Below are 17039 nucleotides of genomic sequence, written 5' to 3'. Positions count from 1 at the left end.
GCAGCCACGAGACAGCCAGAAAGGTCTGCCCCTGGACTTTTAAATTACGTGAGCCAACAATCTCCCAACCTTACCCCTTTTGTAAGTAAATTTTTTTTTTTTTTTTTTTTTAATAAATTTATTTATTTATTTATGTTGGCTGTGTTGCGTCTTCGTTTCTGTGCGAGGGCTTCCTCTAGGTGTGGCAAGCAGGGGCTACTCTTCATCGCGGTGCGCGGGCCTCTCACTGTTGCGGCCTCTTGTTGCGGAGCATGAGCTCCAGACGCGCAGGCTCAGTAGTTGTGGCTCACGGGCCCAGTCGCTCCGCGGCATGTGGGATCCTCCCAGACCAGGGCTCGAACCCGTGCCCCCTGCATTAGCAGGCAGACTCTCAACCACTGCGCCACCAGGGAAGCCCTGTAAGTAAATTTTGAATTGATTTTGAACACAATGAAAAGCACCTAAACTGTACAGCATCTCTGAGAGGATGAAATGAGACAAATATGTGACCTACGTGTTCAATAAATCCTGCATATGTCATCACTTTCTTATCACTACACATAGCTAATGCCCTTTGACCCTCTGTACAAGTAGGGTAAGGACTCTGTTTTATGAAGGAATTTACAGAGGTGAAGTGACTCACTAAGCGTTAGTAAATGACGTGACTGAGAGCTGTGTTCCCTCTACACTGTGGTCTCCACAGTAACATTCCTGGCACGCGGTCGGCACTTGGTAAATGTTGATTCCCTGCCCGTTTCCTATAAACAAGACCCTAAATCATGCCTGTCCGCCCAGAGATCTAAAAGAAAGTAGAAGCTGAACGGTTGCTTGTCTTGATTCTAGCTCGTTGCAGCATAGTTTGCTCTTCAGAGCATTACCTTTGAAGGATCCGACCTTCTCAAGGCTTGAATCTTCCCGTCTTAGCCTCCGAAGGCTCGTCCCTCTCAGCTGTCCCCCCGGGGTCTCCGCTGCGTCTGGAAGTGGCTGTCCCACAGATTCCCCGCCCCGGCTGGCCCTCCAGCACACTGACTTGCATTGTTCCCTGGCATGTACCAGCGTCCTCCTGGGCAGGCTGTCCCCGTGACCCAGGTGGCCCCCAGCCGCTCACGCCCCGTGTATGCCCTGTACCCTCTCCTCCCACCCAATTCACCAGAGTCGCCTTGGTTCATTCTCCTCAGTGACCAGGTGTGCAGGTCACACTGAACACATTCATGAAAAAAAAATCCCACTGCTTTGGCCAAACAAACGTTCACAATCGGTGCAAGCTGACATGACCACTGCACTACATATCATTGAAAGGAATTTCCCTAGAAGCCATGGGTATGTGCTGTCATCAGTTGACTGAAAGTTAGGAAGGTCCTGATGTGAGAGGAGTAAACGTTTCGATCCAGGAATTTGAATCAAGAATCTTCTTCGATTCAGTCTTCAGCTCCCTGTTTTAGAAAATGGGAACTCTTGGCATGAAACACTTTGCAAACTCATGTCTGCAGAGAGCCCTGCAGCGGGAGCTAAGAGATCGGGGTTAATGTCACTCCTTAGCCCCCGCTCTGATTATGGGAGAAACTTCTGGTTACCCATCCAGTGTCCATTCTCCACTTCTTCCTTCCTAAAAGGACCTCTGAGTTGGTGGCGGGGGCAGGGGGATAATGTGTGCGCGTCTAAAAGCCTACTTCTCTCCGCACCCACGGCAAAAAAAACGTGGCCAGTGAAATGCAGGCAGAGGCCATGGAGGGGGCTCCTGGCACAAGTCTTTAAAGTGGCCTACTCAGCCAGAAGGTGCCTCTTTACCCCCCTCCTTCCCCCTTCTTGCCGAGAACCCAGACACCATGACCAGAGCTGCAGCAGCCATCCTGCAGCCCAAGAAGAACTCGAGGTTGAAAGCCAATGGCAGCAATGGGTAGAGCATAAAGAAGATATTGTAGAGCTAAGGGCCTGGACTGGGTGTCTCTAGACTGTTTTAAGTTAGAGGAAAAAAATAACTCTAAGCCACTGTTGCTAGGAGCTGAACGTCAGCCTCAACTGGACAGAGTGACCTGAGGACATTGCTTACTTGGAGCCTTAGTTTCCTAATTTATGAGCTGATGGAGTCATGTGCCATCTCTACAGTTCCCTCTGTTTCTAAGACTCTATACAGATGCACAAGTACGAAAACCCTAAGGCTCACCAGATCTCTATTCCACCTTGGCCTCCTGGGCAAACTTGAAGGCATCTACATCCCTAGGTGGAGTCACGAGGACTATAAATTTATACCATGTGACCCAGCAGTTCCACTCCTGGGTATATACCCAGGAGAAATGAAAACACACATACACAAAAAAAGTGTGCATGAATGCTCATAGCAGTGTTATTCTTACTAGCTAAAAAGTGGAAGCAACCTAAATGTCCATCAGTTGATGGATGGATAAACAGAAGGTGGCATTGCACACAGTGGAAAATTATTCATCCGTAAAATGTCATGAAGTACTGACACCTGCTACGACAGGGATGACCCTTGAAAACATGCTAAATTTAAAAAGCCAGACACAAAAGACCACATGTTGTGTGATTCCGTGTATATGAAATGTCCAGAAAAGACAAGTTTGTAGAGACAGATCCGTGGCTGCCAGGGGTTGGAGGGAGAGGGGAACAGGGAGGGGCGGCACGTGGGTGTGGGTGATGAAAATGTTCCGGAATCACACAGTGGTCATACTTCACAGCTCTGTGAATATACTAAAACCCACTGGCTTGTACTCTTTTAAATGGTGAATTTTGTGTCATGTGAATCATATCTCAGTTAATAGAAAAATAGAAAATGACTATGCAGCATTTTGAGTGAAATAGACCGCACCAAGCTAAGCTTCTCAGGGTACGTGTCGGCACGCACGCCTTAAGAAAAGCACGAAGGGTCGGGGAGGTAGGGGAAAACGCCTCTAAGAAGCACAGGTATGAATGAGTCTGTTTTCAAGTAAATGGCTCAACTTTGAGCCATTTAGAAAAGCATGACCTTGCAAGAGAATTTCTCTTACACACTGGAAACAAATCAGCATTATTATAGTTGTCGAGTAGTGTTGTGTAGTACGCGTTACAACTAAAATGGGGTAAAAGGCGGCGTAAATGGTGAAAATGGGGTAAAAGGCAGCGTAAATGGTGAAAATGGGGTAAAAGGCGGCGTAGATGGTGAAAATGGGGTAAAAGGCGGCGTAGATGGTGAAAATGGGGTAAAAGGCGGCGTAGATGGTGAAAATGGGGTAAAAGGCGGCGTAAATGGTGAAAATGGGGTAAAAGGCGGCGTAGACGGTGAAAATGGGGTAAAAAGCGGTACTCCAAGGAATACTCGTGAGCTTCCCACTCATTTTCACAATAAGTACCCCCTGATGGCGTATTCTTCTTGCAACCATAATTGCAGTAGGACGTACGTGTGCTGTTTTAGAATGAGGAGATTCAGCGTTGCCTGACACTGACCCCGTCAGAGACAAAACACTGGACTCTGTGCCCAGCCCATGTGGGAAGGTTGAGTGTGGGCCCAGGGACACCTTTGGGTTTTTCCTTGAAGCCGGGACACTTCTCTTTCCCTCCTTCATGATCCTCGTGTGGCCTTGTAAACAACAGGACCTGGGAGGTACGGCATAGAGAAAAGAACAGAGTCCAAAATCTGATTTGTACAGAAAGTTCTGTGAAATGAGACAAAATTCTCTGAGCCTCCGTCTCCTTACTTACAAAATAAGGAAGTCCAACTAGATGACCTCTTCAGGTTACTTTTAGCTCAAATTTCTATTAATCTAACACTGTGAGTGATGAAATGGGAGCTCAGCTTAGGTCATCAGCTTAGGGCTGAGGCAGAGGTGCAGGCAAACCTGGAGCACGTTGGGGTTCCCGTTCCTTCTCAGATGCTTGGCGTGACTCCAGCTCACCCTCCCTAACCCCAGCCTCAGAATCCTGCGTCACATCCCAGTGGGTCTTGTAATTCGGGTACCATGCCTGACCAGAAGTGAATGTCCTCCCGGTGGCACCTCAGGGAGGGCTGGAAGAATTACTCTGTAGAAATGGTGTCGAAAACACACACCGTCACCATCACCCCCACTACTAAATCCCATCACACAATGCTGACGTGACAAGCGAAAGTAGCAGTTTCAAAAAGTATCTCGTAATTCAGCCGTTATTCTGTGCATTTTCCTACTTTTGCAGTGTTTTCCTATGTGTGCATTTCAAGTCACTATACAAATGGGCTTCTAAAGCTTCGCCCTGTAGCGTCTGCTTGACGAGTCGGTCTGGCACCCCTGTTCCACTCAGGCAGAAGCGAGCCCTGGCAGTGTGCGTGTGTGGGTGTGCCGACGGGCTGGCAGGCTGGCCTGCTGGGTGCCTCCTGTCAGCTCTTTTCTCACAAGGTGGAAAGAGAAGCAGGACACTTACAGGATGCCAAGAGGCACCTGGCAGGATTCCCTCTCGTCTCCAAAGTTACCCATCATGTGTCTGACAGGTTGTGGGAAGGCATGGCCAAGGGCGGATCCAGGGGGCCCTGGCAGCTGCCCCAAGTGATCAGAGCTCTTCAAACCAATGTTCCGCTTCAGTGAGGTTGTTGGAAGCTTTACACTAGCTCAGCAGGAAATGCACCTGCCTGTTCATTGTTAAATGTAGAAAATTAAAGCAGAATCCCCTGTTCCTGACCCGTTTGACCCTCCACATCACTGGCTCTAGTTTTATGATGTATAATATTCAGAAGGCAAAGCGCTCCTCATTCCCACTTGGGGGGCATTTGGTAGAATGAGCTTATTTTCACACTATTTAGAATGACACTGCTCGCACTTCTTCTTTGAAACTGTTTTCGTACTTCAGCCTCTTCACCCCTCCCCTTCCTCCTTGTTCTTCTTCTTTAAGAAAAAAACACACTTAAGTAGGAATAGAACCAAGCAGAATGAAATGAACACAGGGTCAGATTTAAAGTAATATTTTCTCTAATTTTGAATTTGTCTAAAAATTAGAGAAAAATCATAAACCTAGTTTCCTTGGTGTTTTTTCTTCCTAGAGGGGTACGTAAATATGTTTTGCACATTTGCTTATTACGCTTCACTTCTCTTCCCAAAATGAGAAACTGACTGGCCCGGATTAAGGCAGAACACTGGCACATTTTGACAAAGTATAACTGATCCCACAGAAGCATATAATCTTTACTAAAAGTCACTTGTTAAAATCCCACAGCTTCTTTGGTGATTGAGTTCAAGTCTAGAGGCAGGCTTGGGTTCAAATCCCAAATTTCAAAGCTGCATGGTAGGAACACAACAAACTGAAAATTATAGTGGCTTACCTATTAAAAGTAAAACTCTCCAACAATCCAGAATTTATAATTTCATACAAATCCAAAGGCAGTTAATGTGCAAATAGTTTGTAACGTAGTATAAACATAATTGCTGGGAGAAAGGTTGCCTGGGAATTTTAGTCTATTAACAATTTATAAATCTGTTGGGATTTCTAAGTACAGGGGAGTTCATTAACGTAAAATGTCACAGCATCATATACCCTTTGACAGAATATTCCACTTAGAGAACTTCACACAATGATATATGCACAGACTTATTCGCGGTGGCACTATAAGATAAAAGCATAAGCAACCTACATGTCCATTGGTAGGGAACTGATTAAATAAAATGCGGTACAGCTACATAACGGATACTATGTATCCACTTAAAGGAGGCGGCCGCTCTGTATTTTAAAGATACACTGTTTAGTGAGAAGAGGCAGCAGAACAGTATTGGTATCATAACCTGTGAAGAAAGAAAAAGGGAATAATCTCAGTAGGTTTCAAGACTCATGGAAAATTTCTGCGAGGACGCAAGAAAGATAACAATATAAGAATGCTTGCCCTCCGGGAAAGAAAATGCGTCAAGAGACACAGGAGGAAGAGAGGCTTTCTTTCCACTCTCTGTGCTTTAGAATTCTGTGCTGTGCGCATGTAGTAACTATTTGTAGAGGAAAGAAAGGTATAGTAGGGTTTCTCCATGGGAATAGTCGGTGTGCTCTCAAGCAGGCGTCTCTCAACTCTAACATATTTACTTGAAGGCATCTTAAAATTCGGATTGCTCTCCCCTCTTAAATTGGGTATGCTTGTGGTTGGTTCAGTTTTACCACATTGAACAGTAAATTCATGTGAGATTTTACCCATCCCTTCGCTTTTCTGAGAGGATTCAATATAATGTGTTCTGAAAGTGACATTTAAATCGATAATAAAGAGACAGAAAAGAGGACACCATTAGGACACAGACGTTTATGTGATTTTAGCCATTCCAACAGTAGTTCAGAAAGATCTCAGATGTTACATGGATGTCATCAATATTACAAAGAGGGAAAAAAAAAAAAGGGACGGGCAACAGTGAAGAGCACCTGTGAACCAGCGCCCGGCCGCGGTGACCCCAGCCCATGCTTCTCTCCTTCCGCGGGCCCCCCTCCCCCTCGCTCTCCTCCCGGCCTCCGGCCACAGGGCCTCCGGCCACGTCCAGCCGCACGCGGGGCTCAGGCCTCGTCCTCGCCCTCCTCCTCCTCAAACTCCCCCTGCTCGTCGGCCGTGGCGTCCTGGTACTGCTGGTACTCGGACACCAGGTCGTTCATGTTGCTCTCGGCCTCGGTGAACTCCATCTCGTCCATGCCCTCGCCCGTGTACCAGTGCAGGAAGGCCTTGCGGCGGAACATGGCCGTGAACTGCTCCGAGATGCGCTTGAACAGCTCCTGGATGGCCGTGCTGTTGCCGATGAAGGTGGCCGACATCTTGAGCCCGCGGGGCGGGATGTCGCACACGGCCGTCTTCACGTTGTTGGGGATCCACTCGACGAAGTAGCTGCTGTTCTTGTTCTGCACGTTGAGCATCTGCTCGTCCACCTCCTTCATGGACATGCGGCCCCGGAAGATGGCGGCCACGGTCAGGTAGCGGCCGTGGCGCGGGTCGCAGGCGGCCATCATGTTCTTGGAGTCGAACATCTGCTGGGTGAGCTCGGGCACCGTCAGCGCGCGGTACTGCTGGCTGCCCCGGCTGGTCAGCGGCGCGAAGCCGGGCATGAAGAAGTGCAGGCGCGGGAAGGGCACCATGTTCACGGCCAGCTTGCGCAGGTCGGCGTTGAGCTGGCCCGGGAAGCGCAGGCACGTGGTGACCCCGCTCATGGTGGCCGACACCAGGTGGTTGAGGTCCCCGTAGGTGGGCGTGGTCAGCTTCAGGGTGCGGAAGCAGATGTCGTACAGCGCCTCGTTGTCGATGCAGTAGGTCTCGTCCGTGTTCTCCACCAGCTGGTGCACGGACAGCGTGGCGTTGTAGGGCTCCACCACCGTGTCCGACACCTTGGGCGAGGGCATCACGCTGAAGGTGTTCATGATGCGGTCGGGGTACTCCTCGCGGATCTTGCTGATGAGGAGGGTGCCCATCCCGGACCCAGTGCCGCCGCCCAGCGAGTGGGTCAGCTGGAAGCCCTGCAGACAGTCACAGCTTTCTGACTCCTTCCGGACCACGTCCAGGACCGAGTCCACCAGCTCCGCGCCCTCCGTGTAGTGGCCCTTGGCCCAGTTGTTGCCGGCACCGCTCTGGCCTGCCGGAGGGAAAGAGTCTTCATAAGTCCCTGATGACTGCCTTCGATTCCTTTTTCCCTAAACCCTTTAATAGAGCTCGGGGAGTCAGTGCTCCGAGCAGATTATTTCAGGTTGTCGTTAAAATGGCCAGACATTAAAATATTTGGTCGTGGACATGATGATAAATAAGGAGGGTTAGGGACCTGGCTATTAGAGGTTGAACGGCATTTTGTTTTAGGGTATACTGAGACAAAATCAACACACAACTCTATACGTTCTCCAAGGCAGTCACACCGCTCCACCCTGAGCTGTCCAGCGTAAAATGTGCTTCCCAGGCCATCAGCCATGGCAGTCACTCACCAAACACGAAGTTGTCGGGCCGGAAGATCTGGCCGAAGGGTCCAGACCTGACCGAGTCCATGGTGCCCGGCTCCAGATCCACCAGGATGGCCCGAGGCACGTATTTGTTACCTGCGGGGACAGAGCGGGACTCAGACCTGCAGGCAGAGAGCTCGGGAGAGGAGGGCCTGGTACCAGCTTCCTTTTTGCAGGCGCTGCTTGTTTCCCCCAAACAAAGGACATAGGATGACAGGAGTCTCAAAGGGGCGCCCGCTGGAAAACCTCAGGGAAAGATGGGAATCCTAAATCCGCCAGTCCACCCTCCCCTGGGGCCACACTCCTGGGGTCAGTCCCCGGGGGAGAGGGGAAGGGGTAAAGACAATCACCAGTGGCTTCATTGTAGTACACGTTGATTCTCTCCAGCTGCAGGTCACTGTCTCCATGGTAACTGCCGGTGGGGTCGATCCCATGCTCATCGCTGATGACCTCCCAAAACTGAGACACAAAAAGCTTGCATTTAGCCACGCCCCACCCCTCAGAGAGGCCGCGACTCAAAGTGAAAATCCCCGATCTCAGTTCCGATAACCCAACCTCTAGGAGCTTTAAGGCAGCGGGACCTGCACAGCCGCAGGGCTTGCATTTCGCAAGGCCACGGAAGTGAAACTGGGCGTTTCCCGGGCGAACAGCTGCTCGCGGCAGGAGGCGGGGGTCTGGCGGGGAGGGGCGGACGCGCAGGGACCCCAGCGGCGCCTAGGGGGCGGGCAGGGGAACAGGGACCGGAGGGGGCTGAAGGAGGGGGGTTTTAGGTTCAAAGCACATCCAGAGACCTCAGGAAGATCGCTCTCCGCCCCTCCCCCCGCTGCTCGAGTCGGGTTCGAGCGCGTCAAATCGATTCTCCTGGCGTCGGGGCCCCGCCCGCAAAGCCGCGCACACAGCCCGGCGGACACACCCCCGCGCTCTTCAGGCCCGCGTGCCGGGCTAGGAGAAGAGCCGGGAGGAAAGGGAGGCCGTGGGACCGGGATTCCAAACGAGTTACAGCAGAAAGTTGCGAGGTTCCTCCCCATGCCCCCCGAAAGTCGCCTCGGGCCCACGTCCCGCTCTGCGGCCCAAAGCAGCCGGGAAGGTCTGCGCTTGGCGAGCCGCGGGCCTGCTCAGGACCACGCTAGCGCCCGCAACCCCGAAGGGCGCTAGGCCGGCGACCCCGGCCCCACCCCGGCCCCGCCCGGGCGCCGCGCCCACCTTGGCGCCGATCTGGTTGCCGCACTGGCCCGCCTGGATGTGCACGATCTCACGCATGGTGCCGGCTCGCTTCTTCTGGCCCCGGTCGGCGTCTGGTCAGTCTGTCCGTCCGCCTACACACCCACTGCGGGGTCACCGGGAACGCGCTCGGGAACCAGCCGGCTGAGAGCGTCCGCCCAGCGGGCTCGGCCTTTTATGCGAGGAGGGAGGGGCCGCCCGCGCAGGCCGCGCCCCCAGCCCGAGCTCCCCAGTCCCCTTCGGGCTAGCGCTCTCCAGGCCCCGCTGACGTAATGCTCCGGGCCCCAGGGACCGTCCAAGGGGCTGGACCACGGGCCCGCGGCCAATCAGCACAGGCTGGCGGAACGGGCGAGGCATGGGGGCTGCGGGGGGTAGGATGGGGGCGTGCGCATTGTCTAGGATGGGTGGGGAGGATGTGGAAAAGCTGGGCCCTGCGACTGCGGGGTGGGTGGCGGAACCGAGGGCGGAGGGCGGCGACGCGAGGGCGACCAGGGTGGCAGGCCGGGTGTCTGGGGGGAGAGCTGGCACTGAACGGGTGGGAGCCAGGGGACTGGAGCCCGTGGAGAGGGTGTCAGGTGCGCCAGAAAGGAGAGCGCTGTGCTCCGGGTGCTGGCAGGTGTCAGGGGTGGCGGGGTGGCGCAGGTTTCGCTACCAGCGAGGATTGCGGCCCTCCTCCGCCCAGGGCCGGAGATCCCTAAGCCACCCTCCCTGGTGAGACCACTGCCCCTTTCCCCAGCGCTTAGAGGCCAACGGCTGTCCTGCGGCCGAACCTCGGTCGCACAGAGTCTTGGGAGAGGACAGGCTGCCCCAGGAGAAAGTCCTGTGTGATCAGTTTGTTGGGGTCTGAAGGCGGTGACCTTGGACACCTAAGGCCCAAGAGCCCCAGGGTGCCCTCCGCCCCGCCCCCCCCCCAACATCCGCGCGTCCTCTCTTTTGTCTCCTGCCAAGGGCCCCTTCTCTGTGGCGGCAGCATCCATGGCTGGGGCGACCTCCGCGCCTCCTCCGCCCTGCGTGACCCTCTCCAAGAGTCCACAGCTCCCCGGCTGGTACCCAGGCCCCCTCCACCCCGCGGGTCGGCTTTTGTTCCTTGGGAGTGGATGGGGTGGGTGTGGCCGGCCGCGCGGGGTAGACTGTCCAGCGGTCGGAAGAGGGTGGGGTTCGGGGGCGGGGCTGCGGCAGAACAAAGAGCTGGAAAATGCGTGGTCTACCCTCCCAGAGCTGAGCATTTAAAAAGCACTGGGTTCAGTCCATCTATTGTCCAGAAAGGGGTTGGGTTCCAAGGGAGGTCATCGCCCGCCCCACCGCCAACATTCTCGTCATCCATCAGGCGCCGGACCTCGAGGCGGCCCCGTGGTCCCCGACCTTCTTGCCGCTGCTGCGGGTGAGGGACACGCCTGAAAACTGCAGCACCGCGAGGTAGAGGTCACCCGAGACCCCGAGGCGCTTCCCGCGCGCGTGCGCAGAGGCTCAGCCCAGACACTCCTTCAAACCCACAATTTCTACAGAGTCCAAGAAGGAGCTGATCTCTTTGTTAGTTTTCGTGTGTGTGTGTGTGTGTGTGTGTGTGTGTGTGAGAGAGAGAGAGAGAGAGAGAGAGAGAGAGAGAGAGAGAGAGAGAGAGAGAGAGAGAGAGAGAGAGAGGAGGAGAGCGCGCGCTGGAACCTGGCTCCCGCAATTCTGGGCGTGAAGCTTCCCCTCCTCCACCCTGACCCTTGACGGGTCTTCTGCGAGGTGACGTGACCCCTTTTCATCCTCAGGCGAGAGGGCCCGAATGAGCCGGGTTCCCGCGGCGGAGCGCAGCCCGCAGCTGTTGAGTGAGACCCTCCCAGAAGTGTCAGCAAGCTGTCATCGCCTCCCTTCCCGCTGGGGGTGGAAGGGGGGCTTTCAGCCCAATTCCTGCGCACAAAGAGAGACAGAGAGAACAAAAGCCCAGCCGCCCCCAAACACCCCTTGTGCCCGACTGCAGCTCTGGGCAGAGGTCCCCAGACGCGGCGGCCGGAGCCAGGGTTGGGAGGGGTCGGACGGGGGCAGAGGGGCGGAAGGTCGGCCCACATGCCCGCTTGCGGAGCTCCAGCCCCTGACCCCGAGTTACTAACCCAGCTCCCACAGATGCAGAAGCGTCCAGGGCGAGTGATGCCCGGGGTCACACAGCAAGTTAAAGACAAGACTCAGGCCGGAATCCCGCTTCCGGCTCCCAGCCCTGGGCAAGGGGACCGCGTCCAGGCAGAAAGGGCTGTGCCTAGTGTCAGCACCCGGACCTGGGGGTGGCGGCTCGGGTGGGACCGAGCCGCGCGGGAAGGACCCAAGCGACGGCCGCACACACACTGCTGGTGTGGACGCGCGCCGAGCGGCTAGAGCCCCGCCCGGGCGCCGAGCGCAGCGCTCCCGGGGATGAGCTCCTCGCCCGACACCTTGAGCCCCACCAGCTCCCGCACCTAACGGTTTATTTCTTAGCTCCCGTTTCACCGCCAAATCTCCGCGGAGGGCCCGGCGTGGAAACGCGTGTTCAAGATTACGTGGATAAAAGGACCCTTTCCTCGAGGGTTTCTTTTTTGGGAAGGGGCTTAGGATAAGGCGAGGGTGGAACTCATCCTTCCGAAAGCCTGGATGCCCTTGAGGACTCAGCACTTTGGGCTCAAGGCCTGCCTTCATTTCACACCATTTGCCGGTACTGTCCCGCATCCCCGCCTCTACCGAGCGGGCGTTCTCGTTAACTGTTCCACGGCCCCTCCCCAACTTGGAAGTACGATACTGCGCATTTAACTTTTCACGAGGAGCTGGTTTTGTGTCGGAGGGATGTGTTGACGACAGCCAAGTCTTCCCCTGAAGTTTTCAGTTTATCTGCCAACCCTTATCACCCTTATTCTGCTTAGCTCTCAGAGGAGAGGCTGGTGGAGGGCTTTCAAAGAGAAAGACAAATCGCTCTCAGCTGGGTCCTCCAGCATCCAAGCGTTTCTGTTTGTCTGTGTATTACACACAATTCCTCTCCGTCTCGGTCGTTGTACATCAGACACGAAGGCGTCAGAACAGTATATTTCATCATCACTTACATGCTATTAACTTTAATGATGCACTGACATTTCTAAATTTTCCCTTCCTGAGACCATTGTAGAAATTACACATGTAAAATAAAATTCAGCCTTTATTTTATGAATAGCATTGTGTGGCCGAGGTGAGTCAGGTACCCGCTAAGCTATTAAAATCCTATTTGCTCTCACACTTTTCAGAGTATTTTCAGGAGCACATTCTCAAGTGGTTTTGCGTTTATCTCTTACGTGGCCACAGAGTTGTGTTAATTAATTGAAGTCTGATAGAAAGGGGACATTACATAGCTGATTTGGTAGTAAATTTTTAAAGCGTCGTTTTCTTAAAGCAAGATATATGTTTTTACACACACTGAGATTGCAAGACTCGCAGCTTTCGGATTTTCCCACTGCCTGCTTGCATTCACCACTTAATAAACAGCTCACAGGCCCGGTAGCCTGCCAGCCGACTCTGCCGCCGAGATGCACGCGGTTTCCTAGGCAACCGACACTTAGCCAATGAATGAAGAGGAATCGAAAGAAAGAGACTGCAAATCCATCATTATTTCCTTTTTTACCCGTCCCAGTGCTCTCCAGCTAGAAATATTGGAAAGCTACCAACCCTAACATTTATGCAAAGGAGTCAAATGCCCGGAGAACTGGGCCTAGGAAGGGGTCCAGCCCTGTCTTGTGACTGCGGGGAGGGGGTAGTGGAAAGGGTTCACGGGACTCGCCGAGACGTGTGCTTTCTCAGCTTTTGTCACTCCCCCTGTTGATGTCCCACTGTCCCCCGTTTCCTCCCAGGCCTTCCCTCCCCCCGTGAGAAGCCAGCAGCTCCCGGCAGAGCTGCCCCGGGGGCTCTTTAATCAAAGGGCTGCCTGGGTGGGAGCCTCAAGCCCTCGTCCTTCCGCAGTCGTGGGGCTCTGTGGGGACCCAGGTAACAAAAGACGAAGATGAGCAGAGAAAATTCCGAGGCCGTGAAGGCAGGGTGTGCGGCGACATTCACTTTTGTTTCGCCATGAGGCTGGCTGTCTTCCCACGGCCGGTGACGGAATCTGGGTTAAAATGGCCTCAGTCCAGACTGAGAGCGCTGAGCTTTCACCGAAGAGCTTTACCGTCTTTGTCCTGCAGATCGGCAGAGGGAGCCGGACCCGGCTTTCCCGGGCACATCTTCCCTTTTATAAGCGGCCCCCTGCCCCCTACGCCATCAGGGGTTTGTAAGATTCTTGGGCTGGGGGAGGGCAGGCCAGAGGATGCGGGCTCTGTGAATCCTGGGTGGACGGGCATCTCGTGACACAGAGTCAGACTGGGCGGAAAATAGAAGCAGAGTAGAAGCCACCCTTGAATGGGACCGTTATAGCGTACTGAGATTGACAGGTGCAGCCCGTGACATCAACAAACGTAGAAATAAAGTCCTCATGAAATGAACGCTACACACAGAAGGTAGGAGGGGAGCCATTTTAAGTTTCAGCACAGATCGCTGTAGTAGTGATGTGACTGCGGGGCTGCCACCCCCCGACCCCCCAGTAGAAACCAGTCCCCCAGCCACTGGTGCTCATGGAGATCCAGGCAGCTCACCATTTGCCCCAGACCTTTGCTTGCCACTTAAATAGAATTAAAACGTGTATTCGGATAGATAGATGCACACAAATACATAGAGGAACACCCTTGGCCTCTTGGATTTAGATGTCCGGCCACCATTAACGATGTCTTCACTGCAGAAACAGGTCACCTTCTGAGCAGGAACTCTTGGCTTGACGTGTTCAGCCTCCTTTTTAGTGGCCACCACACATTCATGGTACATTTTCAAGAAAATAATGCATTAGGAGTACCTCTGGGAGGACTCTCTACCTCTTTCAAAATAACCACTAGGGAGGAAACGTATCAAAAGATTTGGTTTCTCACATATCTCCGGAAGAACTGAAAGCAGAATTTCGAAGAGATGTTTGTACACCCCTGTCCACAGCAGCGTTATTCACGATAGCCCACGGTGGAAGTAACCCTAAGTGTTCAGTAATAGATGAATGTACAAAACCCAAATGTGGTCCTACACACACGGAATACTCCAGCCTTAAAAAGGAAGGAAATTCTGACACCTGGTACGACATGGATGAACCCTGAAGATGTTATGCTCAGTGAAATAAGCTAGTCATGAAAAGACAAATACTGTATAATTTCATGTATACAAGGTACCTAGAGTAGTCGGATTCATAGAGACAGAGAGCAAGAGGGTGGGTGCCAGTGGGGAGGCGAATGGGGAGTAAGTGTTTAATGGGGACAGAGTTTCAGTTTTGCAAGACGAAAAGTGTTCCGGAGAGGATGGTGGTGATGATTACACAACAGTGTGAATGGACTTAATGCCACTAAACTGTGTGTGTAAAAATGGTCGAGATTTTATGTTTCTGTGCGTTTTACCACAATTAAAAATAAAGAATTAGTTCCTCACTATCTGTGAAATACCTAGTGGCACCTTTTTTGTCTTGATGCTAATATGGTGCCCCAGGTTTCTCAGTGATTGATAGACAGATACATAGATGATAGATACATAGACACTAGGTAGATATTTTAAAAACCAGTATCAATTTCATCATTCATTCCTCCTCCTTTTGCCCCGAAAGTGGCGTCAGAGGCATCTCAGTACTGTTGGCTCCGGGCTCTCCTTGTTCGTTCGTCTCCACGGACTCCCCGTGGTCCACGGTCTTAGCGCAGAGTTCAGGCTGCTCCAGCCCGGGTGATCCGCCATCCCAGGGTCACCTGCACCCTCTGCCTCTACAGTACATCCCAGGAGACTTGGACCTGCCCGCCCGTCTCCTTTCAGGACGTGTTCTCCCCGCCTCTGAGTCTCTGCTCATGCTGTGCCATCGACCTGGAGTTACCCTCTCCTCTCTTCACCCGGTGACATTTCGATTGTTCTTCATGCTGCAGCTCAACTATCTGTGATTCGTCCCCCTGTTGCCAGGAACAACGAACTGATGATGCTCTCCTCCGCCAGAGGCTTCTTCACGTGGTTAATGCCAGTTTTGCATTTGTTACATTAAAGCAGTGATCACTGGGCTTTTTCATTGCACACCTCCACCCGTTAAAAAAAGAGTTGAGAATGCCTATTGCCCAATACTGTATTTTTATTTATCCATAAATTGTATATATTTATTTATTGTAAACATTTATTTATTTTTGGCTGCATTGGGTCTTTGTTCCTGCACGTGGGCTTTTCTCTAGTTGCAGCCACCAGGGGCTACTCTTCATTGCGGTGATTGCCTTGGCTTCTCTTGTTGCAGAGCATGGGCTCTAGGCGCGTGGGCTCAGTACTTGTGGCACACGGGCTAGAGTGCAGGCTCAGTAGTTGTGGCACGCGGGCTCAGTACTTGTGGCACACGGGCTCTAGAGTGCAGGCTCAGTAGTTGTGGCATGCGGGCTCAGTATTTGTGGCACGCGGGCTCTAGGGTGCGGGCTCAGTAGTTGTGGCATGCGGGCTCAGTACTTGTGGCATGTGGGCTCTAGGGTGTGGGCTCAGTAGTTGTGGAACGTGGGCTCAGTACTGGTGGCACGCGGGCTCAGTACTTGTGGCACGCGGGCTCTAGAGTGCTGGCTCAGTAGTTGTGGTGCACGGGCTTAGTTGCTCCGCGGCATGTGGGATCTTCCCGGACTAGGGCTCAGACCCATGTCCCCTGCATTGGCAGGCGGATTCTTAACCACTGTGCCACCAGGGAAGTCCCCTATACTTATTTTTATAAGGCAGTATCTCAAGGTACCATATACTTAGTACGAGTTGTATCGCGAATGATATCAGAAGTTAATCAATATTTCAAATACACTTTTGTATAACTTTTCATTTTATTTTGACGAACATCTCGCCAGACTTGAGCTCCTCACGGTTTTCTTCTCTGACAATGGGCTTGACTAAGAGCCCATGGAAGGAGCAGAGTGTCAGCTCTGCCGTCTTATTTTTTTATATGTTTGCATCACTAATATCATCTTCATTTTGCAGTTTCTTTGTTGCAGTGTTTTAAGCCCCTCCCTTGCCCAGTTGTGAGGGTCAGGGGAACAAAATCTAGATAACGTGTTGGTAAACCCGTCATTGTTTCCTCCTTTCCAGGGAATGATTCACAACACCTAACCACAGGACACAGCGTCCTGTGAGGCGCCAGCATCACTGGGAACATTAACTAGTTAAAGTATCATTTCTTTATTTTTATGGGACATAAGTATACATAGGAGTTCTCACAGTTTCTCCCCACGCTGCAAAGCCGCTCCCGCCTCTCCCACCTCAAGATCTCTGCGTGAGATTAGAGTTCGCTCCATCGAGGCCTCTGTTTCCTGCTGGTTTTTGACCTCTTGATGGCAGGAACCACGTCTTATTAGCCTTTATATCTCCCCCATTGTCTGAAACTAAGTGCAGGCAAACAGTAAATATTCCTCCAATAAATGAAATACCCAGAATATATGGCAACCAGGGAAGCCAGCTATTTCCAACCCACACAGAAGCAGGTTAGAGACAGAAAAAAGACCGAGTCACTTATAAAGGTGGAAAAAAAAATCACAGTTATCCAGACTTTTCTAAAACAATATTCAATACTAGAAGATAATAGAACAATTCCTATAAAATTTTCAAGGAAAGTGTGCCCAAATATTTGTATATCCAGTTACATTGCCTTTTAATTTTTTAAAAAATTAATTAATTTATTTTTGACTGTGTTGGGTCTTTGTTGCTGCACGCGGGCTCTCTCTAGTTGTGACAAGTGGGGGCTACTCTTTGCTGCAGTGCGCGGGCCTCTCACTGCGGTGGCTTCACCTGTTGTGGAGCACGGGCTCTAGGTGCGCGGGCTTCAGTAGTTGTGCCTCGCGGGCTCTAGAGCGCAGGCTCAATAGCTGTGGCTCACGGGCCCAGCCGCTCCGCAGCATGTGGGATCTTCCCGG

At 52.5% G+C, this 17039-nt stretch overlaps 1 protein-coding gene across 10 annotated transcripts; it reads right to left on the bottom strand.

Moving 5' to 3' along the window:
• Window positions 1-6461: 6461 nt before the first annotated feature.
• Window positions 6462-9233, bottom strand: LOC136128737 (tubulin beta-2B chain). 10 transcript variants are annotated; one of them, XM_065884573.1, is made up of 5 exons: window positions 9082-9138; window positions 8229-8337; window positions 7864-7974; window positions 6915-7523; window positions 6463-6569 (listed from the first exon to the last, which is right to left on the bottom strand). In XM_065884573.1, the coding sequence occupies exons 1-5, from the start codon at window positions 9136-9138 to the stop codon at window positions 6463-6465; spliced, it is 993 nt and encodes a 330-aa protein (XP_065740645.1). The 10 variants fall into 10 exon arrangements, with proteins under 10 accessions (XP_065740637.1, XP_065740645.1, XP_065740638.1 ...); XM_065884566.1 differs by having other exon boundaries at window positions 6463-7297; window positions 7370-7523; XM_065884571.1 differs by having other exon boundaries at window positions 6463-7154; window positions 7401-7523.
• Window positions 9234-17039: the final 7806 nt, after the last annotated feature.

The sequence above is a fragment of the Phocoena phocoena genome, chromosome 10 (assembly GCF_963924675.1).
Source record: "Phocoena phocoena chromosome 10, mPhoPho1.1, whole genome shotgun sequence".
Lineage (NCBI taxonomy): Eukaryota > Metazoa > Chordata > Mammalia > Artiodactyla > Phocoenidae > Phocoena > Phocoena phocoena.
Note: the sequence above shows the minus strand (reverse complement) of the source record. Positions and strands in the feature narration are given on the sequence as shown.